Source organism: Ips typographus, linkage group LG3 (genome assembly GCF_016097725.1).
Source record: "Ips typographus isolate SLU linkage group LG3, UJ_Ityp_2.0, whole genome shotgun sequence".
Classification (NCBI taxonomy): Eukaryota; Metazoa; Arthropoda; class Insecta; order Coleoptera; family Curculionidae; genus Ips; species Ips typographus.
Window position 1 is genome coordinate 7211317 of NC_138424.1, and position 19151 is coordinate 7230467.

Below are 19151 nucleotides of genomic sequence, written 5' to 3' on the forward strand. Positions count from 1 at the left end.
GTTCAATTAATCTGAGAGCAATTATTTAATTAATTACTTCAAATACTGAAAAAACTGTAACATCAATTACCAAGTGCAACTACTTTTGTTTAGTAATTGAAAAAACATTTACAATTATTGTTTTTGAAAAGTGGAAATGGACTAAAAAAAGTAACATCATGCAGATTTTTGCAATTTTTTATTTATTTTACAAATATTGCGAAGGCACAAATCTCAAAAAATAACAATATAACAATAGATTAATTAGGTGTACCAATGTTAAAAGGTATTAATTATACACGAAACAAAAGGGAAAAGCAGCCCTTACGTTCTTTACTTCAAAATCCCTTAAAGTAAAACATATAACATAAAATCAATTAAACCTAAGAGCGTTTTCAAAACGCATGCACACGTGACTTCATACAAACTTTTGATGGATAACAATTTATGACGTTAAACTGGTAATAATTAAAACACGAAAGCCTAGTTACGATATTGTCTTCATGTATGTGTTTTTTCTTTATTTTCAAGCAAATTGATATAATGCAGCAACTCTATATAGTAACTTTCTAAAGTCTAAAATTTACCCCTACACTTAATCAGTTCATACTGCTACAAAAAAAAATCAACAAAACTGTTGGTAGCAAATTTTAGCGGAGTAGTTCTAGTCAAAAGCTCTCTAATTCGAAATGCCCCCACAATTTTCATGAAATTTAATTTTTATAGTAAGCGGCCTCAATAAACGTAAGAATTTCTAAAAATCCCTAAAATTATGCATGCATTTTTCAACCGTTAAACTGATGAGCTTATATTACCACGCAAACGTGTATGTTTATATGGCTGAACGTTGTACCTAAGATAATAATAATAATAAGTAATAATAAAATTTTATAGTTTTTTGGTTTGATAATCGTTTTTCACTTTTCACCAGTCATAAAGTGATGGTTATGCTGGTTATATCCTGCATTAAAATACGAAGGCAGGTGGGTACTTCATTAAATAGAGTGTTTCAGTTTCCACTATTTCTGGTTAAGAAAAAACATCTTGCACTACATTCTGAAACACTCTGTATAAAGTGTAACAATTTTACGAGCAACTTAAGGAGTGACTGGAAATCAACAACATAAATTCCAAAACCTATTATTACATCTTAAAGTTAAGATTTAATTAATATAATGAAACCGTTTGCGCTGACATGGTAAAATCTTGCGCAACTTTAAATAGAAATTCAGTTACTTAAATATAAAGTGAATTTTGTAATTGTTACAATAATATGTTTTTATTAAGTGTGTTTATGGAGACTTTTATTGCGTTTACAAAGTCTTTTACTTGATGTGTGTATTTTTTCACTACGTAGAGCAGTTTTAGAGAAAATCACTAACATAGTGAAAGAGATATTGGCGCGTAGAAATTTTATTTTATCAACAATTTTATATACACTTTACCTGAGTATAAAGTGATATAAAATTAAAGTTTCATTGGAACACTATTCGGCAACAACGCAATCACAATCGTACGACCGTAGACGAGGTCGGTTTTAGTTTTTTTTTTTTGTTAATTATTTAGGCTTGCTACCTTAACACACTATTCAAAGGTGTAGGCGCTGACAATTGCACTATAAAGTAGTTATAACAGAAACTTCAACAATAAATATACATCAATAACCGCAACAATTATTATCATCACTGTAAGCTGCAGCAAACAGCTCTGTGAGGCAGACGAGGACCTTCGTTCTTTTTTTCGTTGTCCTGCATACGCAAAAAGTTCTCACTCTGCCCATACTTACTCTCATACACTTCAATTTCTTCGTCGCCTTGTTTTATGCTATCAGTCCTACATTTATCACAACATTTACCGTCAGCGCATACTTTATCGCCGTAACCATTAATGTCTTTCGATAAATCACAGTCTTTTGAGACAACGATTGACACGTCATTGTCCCAATACTCCAGCAGATCCTCCTCGACCTCGTTCAGAGTCTCGTCCGAAGCGAACAGAGTCACTTCTTCGTCCTCATCATCGGAGCAGTCGATTGGATAAAACTCCTTCTGGATGTCCGAAGGACTTTTGAGAATATCCACATCCGGAGTGGTTTCCCTAGTCCGGCACATCCATTCTTTGACCGCCTCGGTGATTGGATATAGTGTCTTATCGGCCTGAGGAGGAGCGTCGTCGTCTGCTGGAGTTTCGGGACCAAATGCAACAACATTTTCTAGAACATGTCCAGAGGACGGATCGGCAGCGTCTGCGGCAGAAGAACATGTTTTAATATTGTTATCGGCGACCCCCATATCTGTACTATGCTGATGTTCTACACTTACCATGTTCGGTTTGAGAAACTGCCTCGTGCTCTGGAATATTCGGTTAAAGTCGGGCGCCTTCATCACCGGAGCTGGTTTTGCCCCTACCCCCATCGTCTTAAAGAACGCGTCCATGTCCGGCTCCACGTTTATGGTTTTGATTTTCTCCTGGAGCGAGCTGTACATCCCCTTCTGGATTAGCTGGTCCAGTTCCAGGGAAATTTCGTCGTTTGTTTTTTCGAGCGTTAATTCTTCATTTATAAGTAGGTATGAGGTGTCTTCTTTGGTTGTTTGATCGCTGCTGGAGTTGGTTTTGCTGCTTTTACTTTTATTCTTCTTTCTTTTAGGTTTTTTGTCTTGTGGTTCTGATTCAGGCTCGGGTGTAACCTCTTTCTCGACTGTAACTTTAGTATTTTCGATAGGAGCAGCGACGGTTTTCTTTGTGGGGGCTTCAATGACAGGCGTTTCCGGTTCCTTAAATATGTCAGTTATGATCACTTTTTTGAGCAATGGTTTTTGAGTTCCTTTTTTAGATTTTTTGATTTGTGGAGTTTTAGTGTTAACGATTTGCGGTTCTTTTGTTTCGGTTGGTTCCACCTCCTCCACCACCTTATCGAGCAAGGTTCTTTCAATTTCACGCACTTCGGGTATGACAATGTCTAAAGGTTTGGAAACTTCTGCTTGAGGTGCCATACTAATTAAAATTTCTTCTATCGTTTTGTCATCCTCTTTTAAGGGTGGTACCACATCAACTAGCTGATTAACATCGTAAGTTTCAAAAAGGTCACTAGACTCATCACATGTAGGTGCCTCGTGGTCGTCATTGTCAATTTCACCATCCATACTTTTGTTTTTCTTTTTCTTTCTACTAGACACTGAAATCCACTGACTGTTTGGTTTTAGTTTGGTAGTTTCAGTTTTAGGTTGCTCGACCACCGGAACAGGTTTGCTTTCTTCAGGTTTCTTATTTTGTCCATTGAGTAGAAAAGATTTGCGGAAAGGTTGGACATTGTTTCTTACTGGAGTGGGAGTTTTTTCAGGTGATCTTTGGTACATGGGGTTGTTATATCTTTTGATCGGGCTTTCGTGGTTTTTCCAACTCCTCACCTTTTGCTGTCGTTCTGTGATGTTCTGTTCAGGCTTTACCTGATGAGATGAGTTTGTAGTTTCAACGTTCTGGACACTGCGAGCTGGAGATAGTCGAAAATGCTGAGGACTACCAGCGTCCCCAGGAGTTGCATCTCCGCTTCTTACAGGAGAGTTGCGGAACTTGTTGTTGTTATAGTAGTGCTTCTTAAAGGTAGGTGGTTTGCTCCCCAATCTGGGAGCGTTTCTGAAAGGTTTGCTTTCGTTAATAACCGCCTTGGTTGCATCTCCGTGTCTTTCTAGTTTAACAGCTTCCAGTTTAGAGACGACCGTGGCTATGTCGATGGTTTTGCTGTGAACTTGTAGAGTTTTACCGTCATCTACTGTAGGAGTGTGTGAGGGCGTTGCCGTGCTTTCTCTTTCAGTATCTTGTGGCGCTACTTCGTTCAAACTTTCGGTGGCTTGCTCGGGAACTACCGGAGGTGGATAAGGGACAAAGTTGGGAGTGGGAGGGAACATTTTCTGTCCCATTGGTTGCGGAATGAAATTAATGGGGAAGCCTGGGGGAATAAATGCGGCTGGGTGAGGCGCTCCTAGTGGAACTAAAGGTATCGGCATAAAGTTTGGAGGGAGTATTTTAAGGTTAGGAGGTGGTGCTAAAGGTTGGAAACCGCGTGGGATAAATTCTTCGGCGTCCGCTTTTAGGGTGGATGATGTTTTAAGATCTTGAGCTTGGTCGTCAGTCTTTTGGGCATGGTCGTTATGGTTTACGATGATACTATTAGAATTCTCGTTTACAGTCTTTAGAGGTACATCGCTGACGCGCTCAACGTCGTTTGGTTGAGTTGGCACCGAGCGTTCCGCACAATTCTCTTTTTGTTTGATGTCCTGTGGGACGTTCAATAACGTTTCGGTTCGTTCGTTGTCCGAGTTTTCGTCCGTGTACTCAGACGAATCACCCGGAATAGTTTTCGAAGATTTCCTTTCCTTCCGTTTCCTCAGCTTTTTTACCGGCTCGCCTGTGTAGTGATGCCCGTTCGCGTTATCTGAAATCACAGAAAATTCAAATTAAGATTGTTTAAATGCGGTTTATTATTAGAACATACACATAAAATAGGTTGCTATGCTATATGCTATACACGGTAATGTAGCGTGAAAGAAAACATTCCGCCGGTTTATTTATACAGTGAAGTGACAAAGGAAGGAGGAGGCCCGAAACGTGGCACACTAGTACATAGATCCCAAAAAAAAATTGCTAATAATAGTGATCTAAAGGTGTCGCTATTTACTTAGCGACGATTAGCGGTCTAGTCACGTGCACGGGAAAACTCTGAATGTTTCCATAGCCGAACAGTTGGCCAACTTTCAAAATACCTCTCGAGCCGGGTCCATTACACCTTTTTTCAACAGGAAACGGGGACGGGTATAACGTAAACTAGACGAAATTATCACACTCCAGAACATTTTTATTATTATTCTTAGAACATATTTGTGGTTTTTCGAGTAAAACTATCAATTTGGCTAGAACCTTGAAAATATTGTACATTTCAAAATAAATCTTAACAAACCAATAAGAAGAGAGAACAAATCAATGGGATAGACGAACATGGACGAGACTTTGCAAGTGACACTTTACTGATGTGGATTTGATTTAATTCGACACTAGGTCACAAAATATCATTCAAATTTTCTAATGAGTCAGGTGACCAACTGTTAAGTGACGTCAAATCTAACAAAGTTTCTCCTTCTTTGTCTTGTCCACTCTGAATGATTCTCTCGTCTTATCATCGATTCTCTATGGATTGTTTTGAAATTTCCATATCTAGTCCTACTGAGCATCATATAACATTGAAACAGCATTTATACATATCACCAGAACTACAAAATGATTAGTTTGAGATTGGCTACTGCTACGTTATTTGTTACAAGGAGTTGTGGATTACATGAATGAACAAAAATTAAATTTGATATTTGAAGGGGAAGTATAGCTCATCACTATCACTTGACATTTTGTGAAAACGTATCGATTGGACACAATCACATTACTTTTCCCATGCAACCAGTGGCCACTGGTTGGTAATTCCAGTTGCTCACCAGTTCTAGGTTTCTTGGAGTAGCTACGTAAGGGGAAGTCTTAAATATGCCTCCTAACAACTTGAACTTCTATATTGTCGACCATCCTGGCTATGATGACCTTGTTGACTGCTGCTTTAAACAGTTCTGTGGTTGTTTTTGAATACCATGTCCTTAGGTTCTTGAGCCATAATATCCTTCTTCTTCCGGGCCCTCTCTTTCCAAACACTTTTGCTGGATGGATTTTAAGAGTTTGTATTTGTTGTCATTTCTCATTATATGTCCGAGATATTCCAGTTTCCTTCTCTTAACCGTTTTCATCACCTTTTTTCCTTCCCCATTATTTCCAGTATTATTTCGTTGGTCACTCTATCTACCCATGATATTCTAAAGATCCTTCAGTAGTTTTGTGTAGCTTCGGTCAATGTCCAGGATTCCTTGCCATAGTACAATATGGAGAACACATAGCAGCGCAGGAGTTTTACTTTGATATCTAATTTGAGGTTATGGCTTTTGAAGAGCTTAGACATTTTGATGAAGGCATCTCTTGCTTTTTCTATTCTACATCTGACCTCTTGTGAGTGGTCCAACTGTTCGTTTATTAAGGTCCCAGGTGTTCATTAGCTGTTGTAGACCTTCTATACTATCTGCAAATATGACGGTATCATCTGCATATCGGATATTATTCACTGAGCAGTTCACCGTTTACAAGAATTCCATTATCATCGTTTTCCAGAGCCTCTCTAAATACAGATTGAATATCAGAGAGGAGATGATACACCCTTGTCGTACGCCCCGCAAAATGTTAACTGCCTCTGTTGTTTCATCTCCAGCGTTGATTTTTATGGTGGCTGTCTGGTTCCAGTACAGGTTTTGTATAATTCTGAGGTCTTTATCATCCATTCCGGTGCCTTTCAGCAGTATCATCTTCTGGTGTTGGACTTGTCAAACGCCTTTTGGTGGTCCACAAAGCAGGTATAAATGACGCAATTTGCAGTCGCAAATTTGAACTAGAGGCTGAAATTCTTAATAGTGTAAGAGAGTTGGAAACATGGTTAACTTGAAAGTTTCATTGAAAACCCTCAAAACAATGACCTCTCCGCTACCTAAAAATGATTTTCGATAAATTTAGAATTTGAGCTGGCAGGGGTTATTCAACCTAGAAAAATATCCAATACGTTACAATTTTAGATACGATTTTCTGTAGTATGTACTATTTATACAAAAAAATACACTTTAATAGGAAAAAGTCACCGGGAAGAGGTCCTCACAGAACCGTATAATGATTTAGCTTCTTTCAACATGATGGGATGGTAAAGGTGTGTTTTGAGTTTTTAAACTATAATTCAATTTTAATTGTCTGAATCACTAATGGAGGAAGTGTAGGAAATAGAACAAACATTTTTGTACTCACCGGTGGGCGGGCAGACATCGTTCACATAATACCCGGTGTAAACCATATTGAAAACAGGTGGAGCCCCGTTATTGTAGTCGGATACTCCACCGTTAGAGGCTTCGCCCCCACTTTGGCTATAATCCTGGCTGGTGACTTCTTCGTTATTGGGGCTCATAGATTCGCTCTGCAAACAAAATTACAATCATCAAAATGAAGGATGGAAATTTGCTGTCTACATTGAATCTATCACCATTAATCTAAAACCCACGGTGCAACATTGTAACGTTATGAAAAAAATTAAAATAATTGGCTTACAAAGTATCAAGGGATGTTTGCCAAAAATTGAAATATCAACCTAAAATAATGTGTCTTGACGGTTTCTTTAACTGGGTGATTAGTCAGTAATACCCCTGGAGCAGAAAATAGAATGACATTAAAACTGCAGTGGTGTTTATTAATAATTAAATTTCTAGAGTTAGTTTCCAAATTATGACACAATGAAGATATCACCGTTCTTGCTTAAGGGTCATGATGTGTTAGATCGTTTCTACTGTTTGATTAAAGCTCAACACTATACTAGATAGCGTGTATATAAACACACTATCAAAATCTCAAATAAAATAATAATATGTAATAATTCAAATGAGATAGCATTCTGTTTGTGTTCTAAAAGATTTAATACACAATTGAGATAGTCATCAACATGGTTCCTGTACAAATTTTTGTTTGACCTTTATGATACTCTACGAGTTGTAGTTAAAATAACGTAACATTCGAGAAGGAAACACTAATTACCACACACGCGTCCCCTGAACTTTTTTGTTATTTTTAAACTTACGTTTCCAGACTGGCATCCATTTAGACATATCTTAATTACAAAGTTGTAACACACACTACTAAAAATATAACACTTCGAGGCTTTAGAGAACTGAAAGACCAACACTAAACTAAATCCTGAAAACTTCTGTACAACTAATAATACGGATTGTCGCCAAAAAAATCACATGACGTCAAACTAAGAGTAATTGAACTCCACCAAATTCCAAGCAATCATGTTTTTTCAGTTTATGTAATACGAGTTGTAGAAAAATGTGGAACATTTTTGCGCTCACCGATCTTAGTGTAAATAACACCAAACTGATGAGGTTATATCTTCAATTGGATTCCGCGAAATAAAAAGAAATTCCTTCGACCTTTGCTCGTGATGCAATAATGTGTAAATTAATGATAATTTTAAGTTTTATCTAAAAATTAAACGCGGGGTAATCTTAAAACACGCGAATGACTACAAACAATCCATCCTGATTAATTACTATAGCCTTCCTAGAGTTCCTAGTCTAATTCTACAGGGTGATGATCATTAAATTAACGTACTAAACCTGAAATAAAAAGTTCAGGAAATACCTGCTTGTGTCTCTCTCTGTCTTCATTTATTAGTATTTTAAAATTGCTTTAGTTATTCAATATTGTTTTTGACTGTAACTTGTTTTGTTACAGGTAGAGTGTTAAAAATATCAAAGCCAAAATATTAGTTTTATCATGGAGCTTGGTAGTTTAGCAAAAATTACAAAAAGTCCTGTCCTGAACACTTCAACTCTAGAAGTGTCCAGGACAGGACATTTTTAGGGTCAAGCTGATTGCCTTACAAGCTATTTTATAAGAATTTATATAAAAATTCTTAATTCATCATTTTTCAGTGCCACATAGGTGCGTTTTAAATGGAGATTAGAAATTTTGAAAAAAGATGCTTGTTGAGGTGCGAGAGAAGTGGCAACACCGCGGACCGACAGAGCATCTACAAGTCTTATAAGGTGGACACGAGCCTCCCCTTTGCTCCGTATATTTCAGTTGAAATAAAGTGTAAATCAAAGAAATAAATACAGTCCATTATTATCAACGTTAACATTGGTCCATCGACCGGATTTTGGTGAAGTTTGGAGAAGAATAAACCAAAAACAGTGCCCATATTAGTGAAACTAAAGGCCACATCGACGAAGTTATTAACGCGGTGCAGTCGTGCACTTGACGCCACTTGAAGGAAAACGCAATTTCAAGAAATTTGCGCCACGGGTCAGACGGCAAGTAGAGTTTATTTATTATTTTGTAAAATATACCTTCGACTGTGTCATAAATGGCTAACATTACGGAATTGAAAGCCAAAAGGGGTGCTGTAAAATCCAAGCTAACTCGTTTGAGAACTTATTTACAGGAAAATGTTATAGGAAAAATTAATGTTCCTGATAGTGTATACAATCAGTTACAAGTTAGGTTGGAAAAAACAGAACCTCTTTTCGAAGAGTTTGAAACACTACAGTCAGATATAGAGTTGCTAGATGATTCCGACGCAGGCGAAAATGAAAGAACTTTGTTTGAAAATATATATTTTGAGTTGATTGGCGAGGTTAAGGCTATTTTAAAGGTTCGCTTTGAGAGTTTAATTGCAGTGGATCGGTTGAGTGCGGTTCATGCTGAATCAGTGGTTGGTTCAACGTCTAACGATCAGGTTCGCTCTATGGTAAAATTACCTCCAATATCAATACCAACCTTTGATGGTGATTACAATCATTGGTTAGAGTTTAAGGACATTTTTACAGCACTGGTTCATGATAATGAAACACTCACAAATATACAGAAGTTTTATTACCTTAGAGCTTCTTTAGTGAAGGAGGCTGCTCAAAGTATTAAGTCGTTGCAAGTATCCTCTGATAATTATGCTGTTGCCTGGCAAAGTTTGTCAGATCGTTTTGAAAACAAAAATATGATTATTCACAGTCACATTCGAGATATTTTTGAACATCCTAAGATTGTTAAAGAGTCACACGTTGAGTTAAGAAATTTATTTGACACATACACAAAACATTTGCGGGCTCTTAAAGCATTAGGAGAAGAAACTGAATCTTGGGATCGTTTAATTATATACATTATGTGTAATAAATTTGATGCAGTTACTAGACGCGATTGGGAAAGTTTTAAAATTACAGGCGACTTACCAACGATGAATGATATAAATACATTTTTAAAACAAAAATGCGATATTCTGGAAAAGTTGGAAAGCTGCAAACTTAATAAACCCTCAGGTGAAAGTCAAGTTAGCAAGAAAACTCGAGGCTACGGGTTTTCGGCTATTGAAAAAATGAAATGTTACTTCTGTCATGAAGAACATAGTGTATTTAATTGCAGTAAATTTTTGGGTTTGTCGGTAGCTGGGCGCATTTCCGAAGTAAAGAGATTAAAATTGTGCTCTATTTGCCTTAGAGACACACATCCATTTTGGAAATGCAAAATGAGAAAATGTTTCAAATGTCATAAGGCACACAACACAGTTTTACATTTTGACCGAGAAATTCCTAACAATCAACCAAATGTGCCAACCGCTGGCGCTCAAGAAAACGTTATAGAATCACCCGAGAATTCGACCGCCGCCATTGCACGCGTTGGGACCGGGGCCGATCGAAATATAATCGAATCGCAATGCGACGTTGCGCGATTGGGCGGACCGTCCCAAGTTTTGTTATCGACTGCGATGGTTTTACTAATGGGAGATAATGGTAAAATAATAAAGGCACGCGCTTTACTGGACGGGGGTTCACAATCAAATTTTTTATCTGAAAGGTTATGCGACAGTTTAGGATTAATATCGACTCCAATTGAGCATATAGTAAAAGGCATTGGTCAAACAGTTACAAATGTAAATAAATTAGCAAGTTTAACTATTCAATCGTGTAATGGTGATTTTCAGCAAAAAATAAAATGTCTTGTTTTACCTAATATAATATGCAAATTACCAACTGTCAGTTTTAATAAACAGATAATTAAAATTCCAACTTGGATGAAATTGGCAGATCCTACATTTAACGAGGTAAGTGACATAGATTTACTGTTGGGTTCTGATATTGTTTGGAGAATTTTAATTCCTGGCTACGAGACATTAGGAAAACATTTGCCTGTATTAAAAAATACATTATTTGGTTGGGTGATTGCAGGAGAAGTAGGAATGTCTGGCAGTTCACAAATTTCACAAGTTAATTATTGCAATTTGGTGATAAATTCAGACGCACTAACAGATAATATTATTGTTAAGTTTTGGGAATTGGAAGAATTAAGTAAGACTAAAATATTATCTGAGAGTGAGAAAATTTGTGAAGATTATTTTACAAAGACTGTCAAAAGAGATGAGTCAGGAAGGTTTGTTGTTAAAATACCGTTTAAGCCCAATCTAAAAATGTTAGGGAGTTCCCAAGAAATTGCCAAGCGAAGATTTGAGCTGCTTGAACGAAAATTAATTAAAAACTCAGAACTTAGAGTAGAGTATAACGATTTTATGAGAGAATATTGCGAACTTAAACATATGTCAGAATGTGATGAAGAAAGTAGTGAAGGTTTTTTCCTACCACATCATGCGGTCTTGAAAACGACTAGTCTAACTACTAAGTGCAGGGTAGTCTTCGATTCTTCTTGCAAAACTGACACAGGATTATCCCTCAATGATGTCCAGTATGTAGGGCCGACCTTACAACAAGATATTTTTTCTATATTGACTAGATTTCGAACTCATTTATATGTCATGACAGCCGACATTTCAAAAATGTATCGGCAAATACTGGTGGATACAGATGAGCGAAAATATCAAAGGATATTTTGGCGTTTTTCAGAAACCGATGAACTTAAGATTTATGCTCTGAATACCGTGACTTACGGCAATGCTTCATCGCCTTATCTAGCAGTAAAATGTTTATTTTACTTGGCTGAAGAAGTAGAAAGCGAGCATCCATATACTAGTAAAATAATAAAAAGGGATTTTTATATGGATGATCTGCTTACAGGATCGAACAGTCAAGAAGAAATATTAGAACTCCAAAAAAGCGTAACTTCAGTTCTCAGATCAGCCGGGTTTTCGCTACGGAAATGGTTATGTAATGATGATGACATCTTGAAAAGGTTTGAGCTGGATGAAAGTTTAGATGTCAGCATGATACACATTGGCCAAGGAGAACAAAATAAAACTCTTGGAATATACTGGGATTCCAACAATGATTTAATCTGTTATAAAATCAATGTTCCTAATATGTTAAATGTTGAGTGTCTTAGTAAAAGAGCAATATTATCAATAATTTGTCAGATATTTGATCCTTTAGGGCTTTTAGGTCCTCTGATAATCAGGGCAAAGATAGTCATTCAAGATTTATGGAAACACAAGGTAGGTTGGGATGAGCAAATACCACAGCAAGTACTGGAGTCCTGGAGTGAGTTTCATCGAGATCTGGACAATATTGGTAGCATTAGGATCCCAAGACATGCCATGATAAATGGGTATGTTGCTTTTGAGATACATGGATTTTGCGACGCGTCAAACAAAGCTTATGGAGCTTGCGTGTATCTTCGTTGCCAGTTGCCCTCGATGGAGTGGGTTGCAAATTTATTATGTGGAAAGTCTAGGGTAGCTCCGTTGAAACAAATAAATATACCACGGCTAGAGTTATGCGGAGCTGTTCTGTTGAGTAATTTAGTAAAAAAGGTAGCCGAGTCGTTGGAAATAAAGCCCAGTAAGCAGTACCTTTGGACGGATTCAACAATTGTACTAGCGTGGATCAGAGGTACCCCAACCAGATGGAAAACTTTCGTAGCAAACAGGGTAAGTGAGATACAAACGTTGTCCAACGCCAATGACTGGGGACATGTGAATTCAGGCGACATTCCCGCTGACTTATTGTCAAGAGGTGCTTTAGCAACAGATTTAAGTCAGAGTAAGTTGTGGTGGTTTGGACCCAAATGGCTCAAGCTCAATTTTTCTGAATGGAATTTACCAACGGAAGTTTTGCCAGAAATTATACCAGAACAGTGCAATTCCCTGACTTGCACGTTATTAACAAAAGAAAACGATGTTATAACAGAGTTAACAAATAGATTTTCGTCTCTACCGAAAATTGTAAGAATCCTTGCGTACGTTTTAAGGTTTACTAAAAATATTAAAGAAAATCAGAGACAATTAGGAGCACTTTTACCTTTAGAAATTGACAAAGCTTTAAAATGTTTAATTATTGCCGTTCAAAAACAATGTTTTTCACTCGAATACGACCTTCTTTCTCGAAATAAACCCATTAATAAAAAAAGTAAATTGTTAACCTTATATCCATTCATTGATGATGGCTTAATTCGGGTAGGAGGAAGATTAAGGAACGCGAGTCAATCGTTTGACAAAAAACACCCGATAATTCTCCCTAGTAAACATCGGTTAACTAAATTAATAATAACGCAAGAACATGAACGACTATTACATTGCGGTGTCCAGACGCTTCTTTGCTCAATCAGAGAGCGTTTTTGGCCGATATCGGGACGAGGTGTTTGCAAAAATATTGTTCGCAATTGCGTGGTGTGCTTTAAGGCGAACCCAAAACCGTTAGAGTATTTGATGGGGGATTTACCTGCCTGTCGAGTAAACAGTTCACCACCGTTTGCAAATGTTGGTACTGATTACGGAGGTCCTTTCTATATCAAGGATAGAAAAACTCGGGGAGCAAAGATTACAAAGGCTTATATGTGCTTATTTGTCTGTATGTCCGTCAAGGCAGTTCATATAGAGCTCGTCACTGAACTAACCACTGAGGCTTTCATGGCTGCATTTAGACGATTTATTAGTCGCCGAGGTAGACCAGTAAATATTTATTCCGATAACGGGACCAACTATGTAGGCGCGAATAATGAAATTAAAGCTGTTTATGAATTTTTAAAACAAAAGTCTGAAATTATTGCCAATCAACTCTCAAACGAACTAATTCAATGGCATTTCATCCCAGCAAAATCGCCTAGCTTCGGAGGCATTTGGGAAGCCGGTATTAAAAGTTCAAAATCGCATATTAAACGTGTAATTGGTAATAAGACTTTAACGTTCGAGGAACTTGCGACCATTTTGACACAAATCGAGGGTATATTAAATTCGCGTCCATTATGTCCGATGACGTCTGACCCTGAAGATTGTTCAGCTTTAACTCCTGCGCATTTCCTGATTGGCAAATCCTTAACAGCTCTTCCAGAAAGAGATTTAACTCAAGTGCCAGAAAACCGTTTAAAACACTGGCAGAATCTCCAAGTAATGGGTCAACACTATTGGTCTAGGTGGCATAAAGAATATTTATGTGAACTACAGACCAGAGTCAAGTGGAAACAGAAGTTTTCAGATTTGCTCCAAATTGGATCGCTAGTGATTTTGAAAGAGGATCATGCACCACCCTGCAACTGGCCGCTAGGACGAGTAACCGAACTAATGCCTGGAGCGGACGGTGTGGTACGTGTTGTGAAAGTGCGCGTAAGAAATAACAACGTAACGAGAGGTGTAAACAAGCTTTGTGTTTTGCCAAATGATGATTGGACTCAGAAGACCGATCATAATTAAGATATTAAGGATATGTAAAAGGCCTGTTGGCTTGTTTTTTCGCTACTGTTAGGTTTATTTAAATGACAATAATGTAAGTTTTAAGGAAACAGTAGTACATAATATTAGATTAAGTTAGTTATAAGCAAGTTGTTCAAGTTTCTTGTAGCATTGGACTTAAAGCGTAAATTTATATATTAGTTGTTAGTTAAATAGTTTCGAAAGTACCGGAGTACTTCCAAGGCGGGCGGAATGTTGAGGTGCGAGAGAAGTGGCAACACCGCGGACCGACAGAGCATCTACAAGTCTTATAAGGTGGACACGAGCCTCCCCTTTGCTCCGTATATTTCAGTTGAAATAAAGTGTAAATCAAAGAAATAAATACAGTCCATTATTATCAACGTTAACAATGCTATTCAGAGTTGTTAAATTGGAAAAAAACACCCTTTTTTGGAAACTAGCTGGATTAGCTCTTTTACTATGTCTTTCCTAAAGTTTACAAGATGTTTCAAAAATATCCCGACAAATTACCAGGATTGCAAGAAAACTCCAACCAGATTTTGTCTCTGACTCTCCTTTAAAACTGTGCTCCTTGAAACTTTAACATCACTTTTCTCCCTGACCGTACTCGATTTTGTTGTATTTTTTAGTTATTAGATAGGAAATTTAATGAGGATTCCAAAAATATACTTAAAACAGTCATTTTCTCACTCCAATTAGGTATTACAAGCGATTTTGTCATTGACTGTCCTTTAAAACTGTGTTCCTGGCAGTTAATATTTTGACACCATTTTTCTCCCTGACTTTACCCGATTTGTAATGTTTTTTTCAGGTTATTGAATAGGAAATTTAATAAGGATTCCAAAATTGTGCTTAAAACTGAATTTTTCTCAATCCAAGTGGTATTTACTGGTGATTTTGTCACTGACTGTCCTTTAAAACTGTGTTCCTTGAAACTAGCACCATTTTTCTCCCTGACTGTACTCGATTTTGTTGTATTTTTTTAAGTTATTAGACAGAAAATTTCATAAGGATTCCAAAAATATACTTAAAACTGTCATTTTCTCACTCCAACTAGGATTACAAGCGATTTTGTCATTGACTGTCCTTTACAACTGTATTCCTAGCAGTTAAAATTTTGACATTATTTTTCTCCCTGACTTTACCCGATTTGTAATGTTTTTTCAGGTTATTGAATAGGAAATTTAATAAGGATTCCAAAATTGTGCTTAAAACTGTAATTTTCTCAATCCAAGTGGAATTTACTGGTGATTTTGTCACTGATTGTCCTTTAAAACTTTGTTCCTTGAAGCTTTAACACCATTTTTCTCCCTGACCGTACTCGATTTTGTTGTATTTTTTAAAGTTATTAGATAGGAAATTTAATGAGGATTCCAAAAATATACTTAAAACTGTCATTTTCTCACTCCAACTAGGTATTACAAGCGATTTTGTCATTGACTGTCCTTTAAAACTGTGTTCATGGCAGTTAAAATTTTGACACCATTTTTCTCCCTGACTTTACCCGATTTGTAATGTTTTTTTCAGGTTATTGAATAGGAAATTTAATAAGAATTCCAAAATTGTGCTTAAAACTGAAATTTTCTCAATCCAAGTGGTATTTACTGGTGATTTTGTCACTGACTGTCCTTTAAAACTGTGTTCCTTGAAACTAACAACATTTTTCTCCCTGACTGTACTCAATTTTGTTGTATTTTTTTAAGTTATTAGATAGGAAATTTAATGAGGATTCCAAAAATATACTTAAAACAGTCATTTTCTCACTCCAATTAGGTATTACAAGCGATTTTGTCATTGACTGTCCTTTAAAACTGTGTTCCTGGCAGTTAATATTTTGACACCATTTTTCTCCCTGACTTTACCCGATTTGTAATGTTTTTTTCAGGTTATTGAATAGGAAATTTAATAAGAATTCCAAAATTGTGCTTGAAACTGAAATTTTCTCAATCCAAGTGGTATTTACTGGTGATTTTGTCACTGACTGTCCTTTAAAACTGTGTTCCTTGAAACTAACACCATTTTTCTCCCTGACTGTACTCGATTTTGTTGTATTTTTTTAAGTTATTAGACAGAAAATTTCATAAGGATTCCAAAAATATACTTAAAACTGTCATTTTCTCACTCCAACTAGGTATTACAAGCGATTTTGTCATTGACTGTCCTTTACAACTGTATTCCTAGCAGTTAAAATTTTGACATTATTTTTCTCCCTGACTTTAACCGATTTGTAATGTTTTTTCAGGTTATTGAATAGGAAATTTAATAAGGATTCCAAAATTGTGCTTAAAACTGTAATTTTCTCAATCCAAGTGGAATTTACTGGTGATTTTGTCACTGACTGTCCTTTAAAACTTTGTTCCTTGAAGCTTTAACACCATTTTTCTCCCTGACCGTACTCGATTTTGTTGTATTTTTTAAAGTTATTAGATAGGAAATTTAATGAGGATTCCAAAAATATACTTAAAGCTGTCATTTTGTCACTCCAACTAGGTATTACAAGCGATTTTGTCATTGACTGTCCTTTACAACTGTATTCCTGGCAGTTAAAATTTTGACATTATTTTTCTCCCTGACTTTACCCGATTTGTAATGTTTTTTTTCATGTTATTGAATAGGAAATTTAATAAGAATTCCAAAATTGAGCTTAAAACTGTAATTTTCTCAATCCAAGTGGTATTTATTGGTGATTTTGTCACTGACTGTCCTTTAAAACTGTGTTCCTTGGAACTTTAACACCATTTATCTCCCTGACCGTACTCGGTTTTGTTGTTTTTTAAAGCTATTAGATAGGAAATTTAATGAGGATTCCAAAAATATACTTAAAACTGTCATTTTCCCACTCCAACTAGGTATTACAAGCGATTTTGTCATTGACTGCCTTTTACAACTGTATTCCTAGCAGTTAAAATTTTGAAATTATTTTTCTCCCTGACTTTACCAGATTTGTAATGTTTTTTGAGGTTATTGAATAGGAAATTTAATAAGGATTCCAAAATTGTGCTTAAAACTGTCATTTTCTCACTCCAAGTGGGATTTACTGGTGATTTTGTCACTGACTGTCCTTTAAAACTGTGTTCCTGGTTGAAATTTTGACACCACCTTTCTCCCTGACTGTACCAGTTTTGGAGTGTTTTTTCATGTTATTGAATAGGAAATTTAGTGAAGATTCCCAAAATGTGCTTAAAACTGTCATTTTCTCATTCCAATTAGGTTTTACAAGCGATTTTGTCCTGACTGTTCCCGAATTGTGGTGTTTTTTTTCGGATTTTCGAATAGGCTTTATACCCATTTGTCCTCAGGAGTTTATTTTTTGAGTTACAGAGTGTTAAAGTGATTCAGTGGGTTTTATCAAAATTTCGTTTTTTCCATGTATTGGAGATATTTTCTGGATATATTACAGTGCTTGCAGAATATTCTAGGAAGACTATTCCTGTTGTTAACAGCAAAGATACCTAAAACACCTGATGTTCTTCTGGTAGTTTTTCTATGAATACTTTAGGAATGTTTGATTAATCGTTTGATTGAGTAAATTTTAGTTCAGAACCTAAGCAATCTCTTATTAAAGCTATCTGCTTTAAGAGCATAGATGCCATTTTAGTTATTTCAGAAAAAAAGATAAGGTTTTTAAATACACATATCACTTTTATGCTAAGCAACATTGTAATTATAAGGTTTTCAACTAATTCCTTACTTTGTCACGAATTTTCTATTGTGTGTAAGGATTACTATCGTCATCCATCAATTTTCGATAATTTTATATGTACGCGAACCGTGCTATTTACACGACGTCAATCTTCAAACATAAATTGCATAACAGCATTAGCTGTTTGCTAATTCTAATGTGCACCGAACCGGCTTGGTTTGCCAATATTGGGTAATAAATCGAAACGTATTTTATTTGGGATGATTAGAACCGAATTTAAACGGTTCGACGGTTTGTTTACTATTCTTCTTTTTCTATATTCAGTGCATAATAACGCCAAAAGAATAACAGGATATCGGGTGCTCTTTGGAATAGATATTTTGTGGTCCTAGTCAAAGGTTTCTAGATTGTCTTATCGTCCCATAGGTTTTTACTATGATAGATTGTTTAATGAAAATCATTTTTATCTAACTACCTAAATATCTGACAGAAAGTTCTAGTTTGAGACTCTTGTGTCATTACATTTACATTAAGTCCTTTTTTCCTCATACATACAAAAACAAAAACTCAAATTATCCGAAAAATCTATTGCTGTTATAATAAAATAACATTGGAATACCATAAGATTAAATAGTATTATTTGAGTTCAACGGTAAGTAAAAAAATTCGACTGATAGTACTCTCGATGTCTGATCGTTTTCAGGTCGTCTTAATCCGATCCTGTGACACTGTGACGACATGATACACCTACCATATTTAACATGGATAAACTAGTCCATAAATAAGTCACCTCAGAGTAGCACAATAACGAATTTATAGCATTTTGCTCTCTTACAGTTTGATAAGACGTATGGAAACGAGATAAAATAAGTGTATGGGCTCGACCAAACGTGTACAGGAAAATTACATCATAAATGTGTAATTTTTGATGATTCTCATTGTGGTTTTTTTACGGTTAAAACCACAAAATGCTACTTACCAAAGATCCAGTGCTGTATCTCTTGCTTTTGCTATTCGTAAACTCTTGATAATATGTTGGGGGATTGAACAACATCAAAGGATATGGCTCGTAACCTGGAAATTAAGAAAGCAATAGTTTCATAATAAATTAATAAAACAAAAATAATTTCAAATTAATTTGAGAACATGTGACAGACTTTAAAAAAATACCTTTCAACTTGTCTAGTGTTTGCGATTATTGCAAACTGTTCCTAGATTAAACAGGAATAAAAACAAACAAATCACTTGAACTGATGATTAGTTAAAATAGTTTGAGTTGACAAG

The 19151-nt window shown here is 36.0% G+C and overlaps 1 protein-coding gene across 3 annotated transcripts in view; it reads right to left on the reverse strand.

Moving 5' to 3' along the window:
- Nucleotides 1-161: 161 nt before the first annotated feature.
- The window catches only part of LOC145726436 (uncharacterized), a 48635-nt gene continuing 29645 nt past the window's right edge, over nucleotides 162-19151 (reverse strand). For 2 of the 3 annotated variants that reach the window (XM_081975490.1, XM_081975491.1), the window contains 3 exons: nucleotides 18847-18941; nucleotides 6853-7018; nucleotides 162-4411 (listed from right to left, as the gene is read on the reverse strand). In XM_081975490.1, coding sequence (XP_081831616.1) covers nucleotides 1662-4411; nucleotides 6853-7018; nucleotides 18847-18941 — 3011 coding nt within the window. In that variant the 3' untranslated portion in view covers nucleotides 162-1661. Of the gene's footprint in view, nucleotides 4412-6852; nucleotides 7019-7149; nucleotides 7300-18846; nucleotides 18942-19151 lie in introns of those variants that run through there. The other variant, XM_081975493.1, reaches the window with a different exon arrangement.